At 46.6% G+C, this 16,339-nt stretch overlaps 1 protein-coding gene across 1 annotated transcript; it reads right to left on the minus strand.

Annotated features, from left to right (window-relative positions):
- Nucleotides 1-8,889: 8,889 nt before the first annotated feature.
- LOC147970421 (uncharacterized) lies at nt 8,890-9,615 on the minus strand. The gene has a single exon (XM_087523428.1). The coding sequence runs from the start codon at nt 9,613-9,615 to the stop codon at nt 8,890-8,892; it is 726 nt and encodes a 241-aa protein (XP_087379554.1).
- Between the last annotated feature and the right edge of the window lie 6,724 nt (nt 9,616-16,339).

Raw genomic sequence — 16,339 nt, forward strand, 5'->3', positions numbered from 1 at the left:
CGGTATGTTACTTGCCCGAGATTTGATCGTCGGTATCTCAATGCCTAGCTCAATCTCGTTACCGGCAAGTCTGTTTACTCGTTCCGCAATACATCATCTCACAACTAACTCATTAGTTGCAATGCTTGCAAGGCTTATGTGATGTGCATTACCGAGAGGGACCAGAGATACCTCTCCGACAATCGGAGTGACAAATCCTAATCTCGAAATACGCCAACCCAACATGTACCTTTGGAGACACCTGTAGAGCACCTTTATAATCACCCAGTTACGTTGTGACGTTTGGTAGCACACAAAGTGTTCCTCCGGCAAACGGGAGTTGCATAATCTCATAGTCATAGGAACATGTATAAGTCATGAAGAAAGAAATAGCAACATACTAAACGATCGGGTGCTAAGCTAATGGAATGGGTCATGTCAATCAGATCATTCACCTAATGATGTGATCCCGTTAATCAAATAACAACTCTTTGTCCATGGTTAGGAAACATAACCATCTTTGATTAACGAGCTAGTCAAGTAGAGGCATACTAGTAACACTCTGTTTGTCTATGTATTCACACATGTATTATGTTTCCGGTTAATACAATTCTAGCATGAATAATAAACATTTATCATGATATAAGGAAATAAATAATAACTTTATTATTGCCTCTAGGGCATATTTCCTTCAGTCTCCCACTTGCACTAGAGTCAATAATCTAGATTACACAGTAATGATTCTAACACCCATGGAGCCTTGGTGCTGATCATGTTTTGCTCGTGGAAGAGGCTTAGTCAATGGGTCTGCTACATTCAGATCTGTATGTATCTTGCAAATCTCTATGTCTCCCACCTGGACTAGATCCCGGATGGAATTGAAGCGTCTCTTGATGTGCTTGATTCTCTTGTGAAATCTGGATTCCTTTGCCAAGGCAATTGCACCAGTATTGTCACAAAAGATTTTCATTGGACCCGATGCACTAGGTATGACACCTAGATCGGATATGAACTCCTTCATCCAGACTCCTTCATTTGTTGCTTCCGAAGTAGCTATGTATTCCGCTTCACACGTAGATCCCGCCACGACGCTTTGTTTAGAACTGCACCAACTGACAGCTCCACCGTTTAATGTAAACACGTATCCGGTTTGCGATTTAGAATCGTCCGGATCAGTGTCAAAGCTCGCATCAACGTAACCATTTACGATGAGCTCTTTGTCACCTCCATAAACGAGAAACATATCATTAGTCCTTTTCAGGTATTTCAGGATGTTCTTGACCGCTGTCCAGTGATCCACTCCTGGATTACTTTGGTACCTCCTTGCTAGACTTATAGCAAGGCACACATCAGGTCTGGTACACAACATTGCATACATGATAGAGCCTATGGCTGAAGCATAGGGAACATCTTTCATTTTCTCTCTATCTTCTGCAGTGGTCAGGCATTGAGTCTTACTCAACTTCACACCTTGTAACACAGGCAAGAATCCTTTCTTTGCTTGATCCATTTTGAACTTCTTCAAAACTTTGTCAAGGTATGTGCTTTGTGAAAGTCCAATTAAGCGTCTTGATCTATCTCTATAGATCTTAATGCCTAATATGTAAGCAGCTTCACCAAGGTCTTTCATTGAAAAACTCTTATTCAAGTATCCCTTTATGCTATCCAGAAATTCTATATCATTTCCAATTAGTAATATGTCATCCACATATAATATCAGAAATGCTACAGAGCTCCTACTCACTTTCTTGTAAATACAGGCTTCTCCAAAAGTCTGTATAAAACCAAATGCTTTGATCACACTATCAAAGCGTTTATTCCAACTCCGAGAGGCTTGCACTAGTCCATAAATGGATCGTTGGAGCTTGCACACTTTGTTAGCTCCCTTTGGATCGACAAAACCTTCTGGTTTCATCATATACAACTCTTCTTCCAGAAATCCATTCAGGAATGCAGTTTTGACATCCATCTGCCAAATTTCATAATCATAAAATGCGGCAATTGCTAACATGATTCGGACTTAAGCATCGCTACGGGTGAGAAGGTTTCATCGTAGTCAATCCCTTGAACTTGCCGAAAACCTTTTGCGACAAGTCGAGCTTTGTAGACAGTAATATTACCGTCAGCGTCAGTCTTCTTCTTGAATATCCATTTATTCTCAATTGCTTACCGATCATTGGGCAAGTCAACCAAAGTCCATACTTTGTTCTCATACATGGATCCCATCTCAGATTTCATGGCTTCAAGCCATTTTGCGGAATCTGGGCTCACCATCGGTTCTTCATAGTTCATAGGTTCATCATGATCTAGTAGCATGACTTCCAGAACAGGATTACCGTACCACTCTGGCGCGGATCTCACTCTGGTTGATCTACGAGGTTCAGTAGTATCTTGTTCTGAAGTTTCATGATCATTATCATTAGCTTCCTCACTAATTGGTGTAGGTGTCGCAGAAACAGGTTTCTGTGATGTACTACTTTCCAATAAGGGAGTAGGTACAGTTACCTCGTCAAGTTCTACTTTCCTCCCACTCACTTCTTTCGAGAGAAACTCCTTCTCTAGAAAAGTTTCCGAATTTAGCAACAAAAGTCTTGCCTTCGGATCTGTGATAGAAGGTGTATCCAATAGTTTTCTTTGGATATCCTATGAAGACACATTTCTCCGATTTGGGTTCGAGCTTATCAGGTTGAAGCTTTTTCACATAAGCATCGCAGCCCCAAACTTTCAGAAATGACAACTTTGGTTTCTTGCCAAACCACAGTTCATAAGGCGTCGTCTCAACGGATTTTGATGGTGCCCTATTTAACGTGAATGCGGCCGTCTCTAGAGCGTATCCCCAAAACGATAGCGGTAAATCAGTAAGAGACATCATAGATCGCACCATATCTAGTAAAGTACGATTACGACGTTCGGACACACCATTACGATGTGGTGTTCCGGGTGGCGTGAGTTGCGAAACTATTCCACATTGTTTCAAATGTACACCAAACTCGTAACTCAAATATTCTCCTCCACGATCAGATCGCAGGAATTTTATTTTCTTGTTATGATGATTTTCAACTTCACTCTGAAATTCTTTGAACTTTTCAAACGTTTCAGACTTGTGTTTCATTAAGTAGATATACCCATATCTGCTTAAGTCATCTGTGAAGGTGAGAAAATAACGATATCCGCCACGAGCCTCAACATTCATCGGACCACATACATCTGTATGTATAATTTCCAACAAATCTGTTGCTCTCTCCATAGTACTAGAGAACGATGTTTTTGTCATCTTACCCATAAGGCACGGTTCGCAAGTACCAAGTGATTCATAATCAAGTGGTTCCAAAAGCCCATCAGTATGGAGTTTCTTCATGCGCTTTATACCGATATGACCCAAACGGCAGTGCCACAAATAATTTACACTATCATTATCAACTCTGCATCTTTTGGCTTCAACACTATGAATATGTGTGTCACTACTATCGAGATTTAATAAGAATAGACCACTCTTTAAGGGTACATGACCATAAAAGATATTACTCATGTAAATAGAACAACCATTATTCTCTGATTTAAATGAATAACCGTCTCGCATCAAACAAGATCCAGATATAATGTTCATGCTTAACGCTGGCACCAAATAACAATTATTTAGGTCTAATACTAATCCCGAAGGTAGATGTAGAGGTAGCGTGCCGACTGCGATCACATCGACTTTGGAACCATTTCCCACGCGCATCGTCACCTCGTCCTTAGCAAATCTTCGCTTAATCCGTAGTCCCTGTTTCGAGTTGCAAATATTAGCAACAGAACCAGTATCAAATACCCAGGTGCTACTGCGAGCATTAGTAAGGTACACATCAATAACATGTATATCACATATACCTTTATTCACCTTGCCATCCTTCTTATCCGCCAAATACTTGGGGCAGTTCCGCTTCCAGTGACCAGTCTGCTTGCAGTAGAAGCACTCAGTTTCAGGCTTAGGTCCAGGTTTGGGTTTCTTCTCTTGAGTAGCAACTTGCTTGCTATTCTTTTTGAAGTTCCCCTTCTTCTTCCCTTTGCCCTTTTTCTTGAAACTAGTGGTCTTGTTGACCATCAACACTTGATGCTCCTTCTTGATTTCTACCTCTGCAGCTTTCAGCATTGCGAAGAGCTCGGGAATAGTCTTATTCATCCCTTGCATATTATAGTTCATCACGAAGCTCTTGTAGCTTGGTGGCAGTGATTGGAGAATTCTGTCAATGACGCAATCATCTGGAAGATTAACTCCCAATTGAATCAAGTGATTATTATACCCAGACATTTTGAGTATATGCTCACTGATAGAACTGTTCTCCTCCATCTTGCAGCTATAGAACTTATTGGAGACTTCATATCTCTCAATTTGGGCATTTGCTTGAAATATTAACTTCAACTCCTGGAACATCTCATATGCTCCATGACGTTCAAAACGTCGTTGAAGTCCCGATTCTAAGCCATAAAGCATGGCACACTGAACTATCGAGTAGTCATCAGCTTTGCTCTGCCAGACGTTCATAACATCTGGTGTTGCTCCAGCAGCAGGCCTGGCACCCAGCGGTGCTTCCGGGACGTAATTCTTCTGTGCAGCAATGAGGATAATCCTCAAGTTACAGACCCGGTCCGTGTAATTGCTACCATCATCTTTCAACTTTGCTTTCTCAAGGAACGCATTAAAATTCAACGGAACAAAAGCACGGGCCATCTATCTAAAATCAAACATAAATAAGCAAGATACTATCAGGTACTAAGTTCATGATAAATTTAGGTTCAATTAATCATATTACTTAAAGAACTCCCACTTAGATAGACATCCCTCTAATCCTGTAAGTGATTACGTGATCCAAATCAACTAAACCATGTCCGATCATCACGTGAGATGGAGTAGTTTCATTGGTGAACATCACTATGTTGATCATATCTACTATATGATTCACGCTCGACCTTTCGGTCTCCGTGTTCCGAGGCCATATCTGTATATGCTTGGCTCATCAAGTATAACCTGAGTATTCCGCGTGTGCAACTGTTTTGCACCCGTTGTATTTGAACGTAGAGCCTATCACACCCGATCATCACGTGGTGTCTCAGCACGAAGAACTTTCGCAATGGTGCATACTCAGGGAGAACACTTCTTGATAATTAGTGAGAGATCATCTTATAATGCTACCGTCAATCAAAGCAAGATAAGATGCATAAAAGATAAACATCACATGCAATCAATATAAGTGATATGATATGGCCATCATCATCTTGTGCTTGTGATCTCCATCTTCGAAGCACCGTCGTGATCACCATCGTCACCGGCGCGACACCTTGATCTCCATCGTAGCATCGTTGTCGTCTCGCCAATCTTATGCTTCCACGACTATCGCTACCGCTTAGTGATAAGGTAAAGCATTACAGCGCGATTGCATTGCATACAATAAAGCGACAACCATATGGCTCCTGCCAGTTGCCGATAACTCGGTTACAAAACATGATCATCTCATACAATAAAATTTAGCATCATGTCTTGACCATATCACATCACAACATGCCCTGCAAAAACAAGTTAGACGTCCTCTACTTTGTTGTCGCAAGTTTTACGTGGCTGCTACGAGCTTAAGCAAGAACCAATCTTACCTACGCATCAAAACCACAACGATAGTTTGTCAAGTTGGTGCTGTTTTAACCTTCGCAAGGACCGGGCGTAGTCACACTCGGTTCAACTAAAGTTGGAGAAACTGTCACCCGCTAGCCACCTTTGTGCAAAGCACGTCGGGAGAACCGGTCTCGCGTAAGCGTACGCGTCCGGGCCGCTTCGTCCAACAATATCGCCGAACCAAAGTATGACATGCTGGTAAGCAGTATGACTTATATCGCCCACAACTCACTTGTGTTCTACTCGTGCATATAACATCAACACATAAAATCTAGTCTCGGATGCCACTGTTGGGGAACGTAGTAATTTCAAAATTTTCCTACGCACACGCAAGATCATGGTGATGCATAGCAACGAGAGGGGAGAGTGTGATCTACGTACCCTTGTAGACCGACAGTGGAAGCGTTAGTACAATGCGGTTGATGTAGTCGTACGTCTTCACGGCCCGACCGATCAAGCACCGAAACTACGGCACCTCCGAGTTCTAGCACACGTTCAGCTCGATGACGATCCCCGGACTCCGATCCAGCAAAGTGTCGGGGAAGAGTTCCGTCAGCACGACGGCGTGGTGACGATCTTGATGTACTACCGTCGCAGGGCTTCGCCTAAGCACCGCTACAATATTATCGAGGACTATGGTGGAAGGGGGCACCGCACACGGTTAAGAATATGATCACGTGGATCAACTTGTGTGTCAAGGGGTGCCCCCTGCCCCCGTATATAAAGGATCAAAGGGAGGGTGCGGCCGGCCAGGAGGAGGGCGCGCCAGGAGGAGTCCTACTCCCACCGGGAGTAGGATTCCCCCCCTTTCCTAGTTGGAATAGGATTCGGGAGGGGGAAAGAGGAGAGAGAGAAGGAAGGGGGGGGGCGCCGCCCCCCTCTCCTTATCCTATTCGGACTACAGGGGGAGGGGCGCGCGGCCCAGCCCTGGCCACCTCTCCTCTTTTCCACTAAAGCCCACTAAGGCCCATATACCTCCCAGGGGGTTCCGGTAACCTCCCGGTACTCCGGTAAAATCCCGATTTCACCCGGAACACTTCCGATATCCAAATATAGGCTTCCAATATATCAATCTTTATGTCTCGACCATTTCGAGACTCCTCGTCATGTCCGTGATCACATCCGGGACTCCGAACAAACTTCGGTACATCAAACTGCATAAACTCATAATATAACTGTCATCGAAACCTTAAGCGTGTGGACCCTACGGGTTCGAGAACAATGTAGACATGACCGAGACACGTCTCCGGTCAATAACCAATAGTGGAACCTGGATGCTCATATTGGTTCCTACATATTCTACGAAGATCTTTTATCGGTCAGACCGCATAACAACATACGTTGTTCCCTTTGTCATCGGTATGTTACTTGCCCGAGATTCGATCGTCGGTATCTCAATACCTAGTTCAATCTCGTTACCGGCAAGTCTCTTTACTCGTTCCGTAATACATCATATCACAACTAACTCATTAGTTGCAATGCTTGCAAGGCTTATGTGATGTGCATTACCGAGAGGGCCCAGAGATACCTCTCCGACAATCGGAGTGACAAATCCTAAGCTCAAAATACGCCAACCCAACATGTACCTTTGGAGACACCTGTAGAGCACCTTTATAATCACCCAGTTACGTTGTGACATTTGGTAGCACACAAAGTGTTCCTCCGGCAAACGGGAGTTGCATAATCTCATAGTCATAGGAACATGTATAAGTCATGAAGAAAGCAATAGCAACATACTAAACGATCGGGTGCTAAGCTAGTGGAATGGGTCATGTCAATCAGATCATTCACCTAATGATGTGATCCCGTTAATCAAATAACAACTCTTTGTCCATGGTTAGGAAACATAACCATCTTTGATTAACGAGCTAGTCAAGTAGAGGCATACTAGTGACACTCTGTTTGTCTATGTATTCACACATGTATTATGTTTCCAGTTAATACAATTCTAGCATGAATAATAAACATTTATCATGATATAAGGAAATAAATAATAACTTTATTATTGCCTCTAGGGCATATTTCCTTCACAGCGCATCCCAAGCCACCGCACAATTGCCACCGTTAGCCTCCGCTCGTCTACACCACAAGAAATCTCTGCAAATCTTCTTCATTGCAGCAATTGTTTTCATCGGTAGATCCAGCACCATCATAGCGTGAATTGGCATGGCACATAGCACCGATTGGACCAAGGTTAGTCTGCCACTCTTTGGCATAAGCGATGCCCTCCATTTTGGTAGCTTATTAGCCATTTGATCCACCAAATACTTCAACTGTGCCGCCGATGGCCTCGTTAATGAGAGTGGCAGCCCCAAATACTTGATCGGGAAGGATCCCAAGGGGCACTGGAGCTTGGCACATGCCATGGTAATATGGTCCTCCGAGCATCTAATAGGAATAGCTGCTGATTTTTGCATGTTGATCCTCAGTCCCGATGCTTGGCCGAAAAGCTCCAATATACACTTGCAAGCCGCAAGATCCACCATATTTGGTTTGACAAATAGAACAACGTCATCCGCAAAGATTGGTAGTCGCTTCTCCATGCCCACACGCGCCAAAGGTTCCATCACCCCTCGGGTCACTGCCAGCTGCATCATCCTTTGCATCGGCTCCTTAGTTAGGATGAAAAGCATTGGGGAGATAGGATCCCCTTTGCAGTTGTACATCGTGTCTTCCGGTGCACCATTGACCATTACTTTTGTGGTATAGGTTGAAAGGATTCCACAAATCCAAGACCTCCACCTTGGCCCGAATCCCATATGCTGCAACACCTCAACCAAGAAGGGCCATTGCACCGAATTGAAAGCTTTCGATATGTCCAGCTTAAGCAAAATCGCCGAGTTCTTCAGAGCATGAAGCCTTCTTGCCGTGCTTTGCACAAGCATGAAATTGTCGTGCAAAGATCTGCCCTTGACGAAAGCACTTTGGTGATTACCAACCAGTTTAGGTAGATCTTCCACGAGTCTACACGCAAGCACCTTCTCGAAAATCTTCACTCCCCATGCACAAGGTTGATGGGTCTGAAGTCACACACCTCCAGGGCACCATCTTTCTTGGGCAAAAGAGAGACCAAGGACTTATTGATGGCCGCCAAACCCCTCATGTCACCATTGTAGAAGCAGCCCATCGCTCTCATGAAATCCTCCTTGATTATACTCCAGCAAGTAGCATAGAATCTGCCCGTAAAACCATCAGGACCCGGCGCTTTATCCCGAGGCATTAACTTGATCACTCCTTCAACCTCCTCCTCCGTAAACGGCCGCTCAAGATGCGCCAGGTTTAGGCGTGGAAGGCCCAGCACATCCAGGTTGAGCGCATATCCACGAGGGCATGCACCCCCAAATGCCGCACCAAAAATAAGCATCCACCGCCGAAGCCACCTCATCCTGGCCGGCATATAATCGATCATTGTACTTGACCGTCCTCAAAACATTCTTTCTTTGCCTATGACTTGCTTGTTGATGGAACAACCTCGTGTTCCCGTCGCCCTCACGCAGATGCAGCATTCTAGATCTCTGCCTAGCGATTGTTCGCTCCAACGAGCTCAAACCCAAAAGCTTCCTCTTTAAACACTTGCGCAGATCCCTCTCTGCATCCGATAGCGTCCTTGCCTCCATAGCAATATCCAGCTGCTTAATGACCTCGATAGCAATGGCAATTTGAAGCTTCACGTTGCTAATCCAACGATCACTCCACTTTTGCAGGCTCCGTGCCGTCGCCCTTAGCTTACTTTGTAAGGTGAGGTAGTCATTAGAGGCCGCCGGAGTCATAGTCCAAGCCATCTTGACCACATCAAAAAAAACCTCCGCACGAGTCCAGAAGGACTCAAACTTGAACCTCTTCTTTGTGCATATGGAGACATTCATATCCAACATTAACGGGCAATGATCGGAGACTGCAGTGCCCAGAGCTGAGAGGAAACACGTCGGATACGCCTCATCCCACTCGTTTGACACGAACACATGGTTGATCTTCTCCAGAGTAGCCATCTGCCTCTCGTTTGACACGAACACATGGTCGATCTTCTCCAAAATAAAATAAAAACACTGATTCGATTTAAGAACGAAACAGTTCGTAAATCACAACCACAGACTTCTAAGTTTTCATCTGGCTGCAACAACTAGCAAGATATGTAGTAGGTGAAGTCAGAAGGAATTAATCAGTGATGCTCCAGGCCAAACCAGAGCATGCAGAAGCACAATGCAGTGAACAAATTGACAGGGAGAGGGGTCCAAATCTCACTTTGACTTTTAGGGCTACCGATTGATGCATGCCAAGGTCCTGTCACTTGACCACACACTGTACTATAATGGCATGACAGTGGATAGTTAACCAGCTCAGATCAGTCCTCCTTTTGGAGGACAATTCTGATTGATGAGCCACGGATGGCTGGAGCTGGACACTGCAAAGTGGGTAGGGCATGGCTGCCATGCTCAACATGGACACATCCTCTGTGCATGCAGAGCCATGGAATGCTGCTCAGTACAGTCTCCATGAATGGTGTAGGTCACTGCTTTCTCCCTCATAGGACACCCTCATTTGCTGGCTTTGTGGGCTCCTGCCCGGATGACTGATGAGCCCTGGACTTGTTCAGAGCTTATCTCCAAGATGTGCTCATGGATCTAGAGATGTATGGCTTGATGCTGCTTGTGTAGGGCAGAACAACAAAATATTGGGGGGCCTTGGGACTTGTGAGCCAATCTGGCTGAATGCAATAATCTAGTATCCTAGATCTCACCGCAGCCTACAATATGGACCAAATAGTATTACTCATACATGTACCTGTACAGATTATCTCCAAGCCTTTGCAATAAAAAGGAAATGAAAAGAGAGGGGCAAATGTGGAATTTGAAGAATGCTAGTACAAGGCATGCCCTCATAACAATGGACAGATTCCTGATGATAACAATGGACACCATGTGTCAAGGTCCATAGTGTGACAGACTGAAAGTTGCAGCCTACCATAATATACAGGAAAGTTTGTACTTTGTGTCTGTTTGGTTTCATCATTGCCACTACCTCCCATCTGAATCGGAGCTTATGATATTGCACCACTCTAGGTGTAACAATGCATTTGGTTCTAAAAAAACCAGGCAAAATTGATAAAGAAAGAAAGAAAGAAAGATAAGTAGATTAGATAGATTTCGGGGAGGGGACCAAGAAAGTTGAAGTGAGTGAGATCGGCCCAGGTAAAGAGTAGTAGACCACAAGTGCAATTATATACTTAAGTAAAGATGCACCATCCTTGGGAACCGTTAGGAGAAGATGGATATGATATGAATGAGATCTTGTTAAGCATCATAACAGTTAACTGTAGTTGGAACTAAAGTGATTTTCTGTCACAAGATTCAGTTAGTTACGTTTCTAGTCAAACCTAAAGAGGGGAGGCCGGTGCTAAAATTAATGGCCATGGTGAAGATGCAAGATGTAAACAAGTAGTAGGGCGGTCAAAGGAGGAAAGAGAGGTGATCGATCCAACATGATCTTTTGGCAGAAATTTCTTAACATTGCATCAGGTGGTTTGACTGATATTCTATTTCTATCCTTCACCTTCACTCCTAGTTTTTTTTTCCCGATGAAGTTTAATAATTTGTTATATTGTTTTTTTGGAAATTTGTTATTTTGGTGTTTGTATATCTTCTGATTAATACAAAATGAGGCAGCCCGGGCCAAAGCCCGGTATTATTGGAGTGTGAGCAAGACAATTGCCAAGGTAATCTCTATTTGCATGCCTTAGAGCATCTACAGCCGGACTTGGCAAATCTGACCCCTCAAACGCCCGCGGACACGTCCAGACGCGTCTGCAAACAGTGACCGGTCACCTCTTAAAAAACGCATTCCACATTCGGATCCTCAAATCCATATTATTAAATGTAACGTGAAACATAATCTACGTGGAGCTCGTCCGGTTCCGCTCCCCACTTGCCTGGCTCCGCCCTGGCCATGTCCGGCGGCCGGCTGTGCTCCTCGGAGTGTTGGGCCGGTCCCCGGCAAGGTTGGGTAGGGCATGGGACATGAGCTGGCTCACGGGACTCAAGGCCCCGCCGTCTTCCATGCCCTACTCTTCCTCGTCGGAGATCGGAACCCGAACGGTGCCTGTGGACGTCAGATCGATGATGGATCCGTCCGGGGATGAGCCGCCGACGTCCACCACAATGCGGTTGCGACGCCTGGACTAATGTGCCATACGGGGCACCGGAGAATGCGACTCCGCCTCGCCGACGTCCGCTGCCGCCAGGGCTGCCGCCGCCTCCCGCGCCCGGTGCCTTGCATGGCGGGCACGCCGTGCCATGGCCTCGTTGGACGAGGCCCATGGTGCGTCCCGATGCTCGGCGCACCACCGGAGGGGTTGCGCGTCCGTCAGCGCGTCCGGACGCCAGACGGACTGCACGGCCTCCGGCGAGGCAGCTATGGCCGGCCTAGCGCCGGATCCAAGCCCCATTTGGGCGGACCCAATGGATTCCCGACGGATGGAGTCCGAGCGCAGCCGTCCACGGGCCTCCTCCCGAGCGAGGCGGAGCGCAAGCCGGACGGCCATCTCCTCCTCGAGGCCGCGCGGGATGAGCTCAGGGTCGACGGATCTGGAGGTGAAGGACTCGGATCCGCTTCCCGCCACGCCGGAGAAGGCCGGAAGGAGCCGGAGATGAGTTTGGGTGGCGGAGGGGAGTGAAGTGGCTAAGGTTTGGTCCGGCGAGAGGATGGGAAGGAATTTATGTGTGGACAGGTGGGCTAGTGTGGGCCGGGTCCAACGTGGCGGGCGTGCCCAGGCGCCCCATATCTGCCTCATATTTGAGCTGGATATGGGGGATGCCGGTCAGCCCGGGCATTTGAGGGCTGTTTGAAGGGACCGTCTGGGTCAAAAAAATCATGACCAGACAGTGACCGGACGGTCCGCCCAGATGTATAAGACGGGTTTAAGGGGTCTGTTAGAGTTGTGTCGAATATTATTGTACAAGTTAGGTTACAGTTGGACTTGGAGTCGTACGGTGTGTAGACAGAATATACAGTCGTGTCCAAGTAGGACACTTGTATCATAGGCCTCTCATATATACCGAGAGTAGACACACGATGTAACCTATGCCATCATAATAGCACGGGCACGCAGGGGGAGCTGGCGGCGTGTGCCGGCGCCCGGGCGGCCAGCGTGCGGTATTGTGACGGTATCATGGGGAGGAGCGCCCGTAGTCATGCCTCGGGGATGTAGCCATATCGGTGAACCTTGTTAACAAATCTCGATGTTGTATCTCGTGTGATTGCTTGGTCCTTGGATTTATTCTAACAAGGTCCGGTTATAGATGCTCTTACCTCCATCATTAAGTGCATGAGTCCATGTTCAGAGTGATAAGAGGAACAATGCTGGCTATCTTCAGAGTGATTAGCATGGCAAACTTCGACACGCACACTTGGTGATACCCGACATGAATTTCTATAGGTCGCAGCATGGGCTTTTCTCTGAAAAGAATTGATGCGCCATGTGACTTTTCTAAAACGTAACATGCTACCTTTTTTCAGCATGATTAGCCTTTTAAAAGTTTTTTAATGTTTCGTATTCTTTCCTCAGAGGACAATCTAACTACTAAGATATGTGGTTTCGCCTGCCGACGATGGGCCTAAATGGCAGATTTTTTTCTACCAATCTCTCCTACTTATCACTCTATTCTCTCCTACTTAAAAAAGGACATAAAATTCCGCCGTTCACTCGTCCTTCGTCCAACCTTACCCAAGAGATCCTTTATAACGCTTGCGAAAAGCCCCCGCATCGCTCCGGCAAGGTCGATATGAGTGGCGGTCGTAAACCTACCCGCCATCGTCGCTCATTCGCGCCCATGTCCTTGCTGCTACCTGAGTAAGCCGGGGAGCTTCTGAGGATGGTGGCGGTGAGGCGTTAATCCGGCGCTCGGACGGCTTGCCGCATTCGTCTGTCGTTGCATGCACTTGTCGTGCTTACGTCCATCAATCCTTGACTTCCGGCGCGGCGTCATACCACAAGCTCCCTCCTTGCTTCGTTGTCATCCAACACCGCCACCACCCACCCCGTGCACCTCGTCTCGCACGCATTACGCCTTGCGCGGGCCGCGGGCTTCCTCCCTCAGATCTAGCCTGCATCCAGCTCCTAGTGGTGGGGATGCCGACACATCCCCTAGTGATAGGGCGGTCTGTGTCCTCGCATGGTGGCGCTCGCTCGTGCCTCCCCTAGCGATGTCGCGCTTGGGTGGTCCAGCGACGAGTCTCTCGGTGGCCTGCTAGCTAACTTCACGGCTCCTGGTGGCATATCCGGGGCGACTGCTCCCCTAGCAGGCTTCTCCTGCGGCTCATGTGGCGCCTCGCCCCTCCTTCACCTCCACCGTCACCGGCGGCTGCGTCAGTGATCCGCCTCATCCTGCTCCCGCCCACCCTTCCACTCTGACCTACGGCTATCCCGATTGCAACATTTTACCAGTGGCAATAGCTCGGCCCGGTCATGCCCGCCTTCTCTTGGTATGGCTATGGTAGTGCTGTTGGAGGGGGATTCGGGCCTCCCCTACCCAGATCTGGCCCGCGGCGGTTGGTAGCATTGGTGGTTGTTCATGGTAATGCGCTCGGCGAGCCCAATTGGTGGTTGTTGGGAAACATGGTAGAAAACAAAAAATTCTGCGCCTACGCACACTCAAGATCAATATGAAGATGCATAACGGGTAGGGATCATGATCGTTACCGTCACCAAGTTGCAGCAGAAGAATAATGTGTCGGTGTAGATCGTACTTGTACTCCCTCGAACTGTCGATTAACGATCTCGCGAACCGCTCACGATCAGTCCCTCGATCCGAAGATCGAAAGCATGACCTCTCTACTTGGTTGCAATCGTACAACCTTCACGATCCGATAGCTCTCGCCGTCTAGAGTTAATCGTCGCCAGAGAATTAGAGGAAGATGATTAGAACCACACGAGGGCTTCTAATTATGAGGATTAGAGGATTAGTCTAGCTCTAATTAGTCAACTAGGACCAACTAGAATTAGAACTAGAAGAATTAGAGTGAAGGAAATATGCCCTAGAGGCAATAATAAAGTTGTTATTTATATTTCCTTATATCATGATAAATGTTTATTATTCATGCTAGAATTGTATTAACCAGAAACTTAGTACATGTGTGAATACATAGACAAAACAGAGTGTCCCTAGTATGCCTCTGCTTGACTAGCTCGTTAATCAAAGATGGTTAAGTTTCCTAACCAGACATGTGTTGTCATTTGATAAACGGGATCACATCATTGGAGAATGATGTGATGGACAAGACCCATACGTTAGCTTATCATAATGATCGTTTAGTTTTATTGCTATTGTTTTCTTCATGACTTATACATATTCCTCTGACTGTGAGATTATGCAACTCCCGAATACCGAAGGAACACCTTGTGTGCTATCAAACGTCACAACGTAACTGGGTGATTATAAATATGATCTACAGGTGTCTCCGAAGGTGTTTGTTGAGTTGGCATAGATCGAGATTAGGATTTGTCACTCCGACTATCGGAGAGGTATCTCTGGGCCCTCTCGGTAATGCACATCACTATAAGCCTTGCAAGCAATGTGACTAATGAGTTAGTTGCGGGATGATGCATTACAGAACGAGTAAAGAGACTTGCCGGTAATGAGATCGAACTAAGTATGATGATACCGACGATCGAATCTCGGGCAAGTAACATACCAATGACAAAGGGAATAACGTATGTTGTTATGCGGTTTGACTGATAAAGATTTTCGAGGAATATGTAGGAGCCAATATGAGCATCCAGGTTCCGCTATTGTTTATTGACCAGAGATGTGTCTCGGTCATGTCTACATAGTTCTTGAACCCGTAGGGTCCGCACGCTTAACGTTCAATGACGATTTGTATTATGAGTTATGTGTTTTGGTGACCAAAGTTTGTTCGGAGTCCCGGATGAAATCACGGACATGACGAGGAGTCTCGAAATGGTCGAGAGGTAAGATTCATATATTGGAAGGTTATATTCAGACATCAGAATGGTTCCGAGTGATTCGGGTATTTTTCCGGAGTACCGAGGGGTTACCGGAACCCCTTCCCTTTCCCTCTCCCTCTCCTTCCTATTCCCTCTGGTGGAAGAAAGGAAAAGGGGGCCGAATCCTACTTGTACTAGGAGTCCAAGTAGGACTCCCCCCATGGCGCGCCCTTCCTGGCCGCCGGCCTCTCTACCCCCTCCTTTATATACGTGGGCGGGGGTACCCCAAAGGCACACCAATAGTTCTCTTAGCCGTGTGCGGTGCCCCCCTCCACAGTTTACTCCTCCGGTCATAGTGTCGTAGTGCTTAGGCGAAGCCCGCGCGGATCACATCACCAACACCATCGTCACGCCGTCGTGCTGACGGAACTCTCCCTTGACCCTCAACTAGATCAATAGCTTGAGGGACGTCATCGAGCTGAACGTGTGCTGAACACGGAGGTGCTGTACGTTCGGCATTTGGATCGGTTGGATCATGAAGACGTTCGACTACATCAACTGCATTAATCTAACGCTTCCGCTTTCGGTCTACGAGGGTACGTGGACACACTCTCCCTGTAACGCCCTCGATGCGGCTATATCTCCCACGTGTCGAAGCACGACTTAGAGGCATAACCGCATTGAAAGCAATGTCGCAAGTGAGGTAATCTTCACACAACCCATGTAATACATAAGGGAAAGGGATACATAGTTGGCTTACAATCGCCACTTCA

The sequence above is a fragment of the Triticum urartu genome, chromosome 5A (genome assembly GCF_056163025.1).
Source record: "Triticum urartu cultivar PI428250 chromosome 5A, HENAU_Tu73, whole genome shotgun sequence".
Classification (NCBI taxonomy): domain Eukaryota; kingdom Viridiplantae; phylum Streptophyta; class Magnoliopsida; order Poales; family Poaceae; genus Triticum; species Triticum urartu.

Bases quoted from the DNA above. Each gene is read 5' to 3' on its own strand.
- LOC147970421 (XM_087523428.1), bottom strand. From the start codon at position 9,615: ATGGCTACTCTGGAGAAGATCAACCATGTGTTCGTGTCAAACGAGTGG.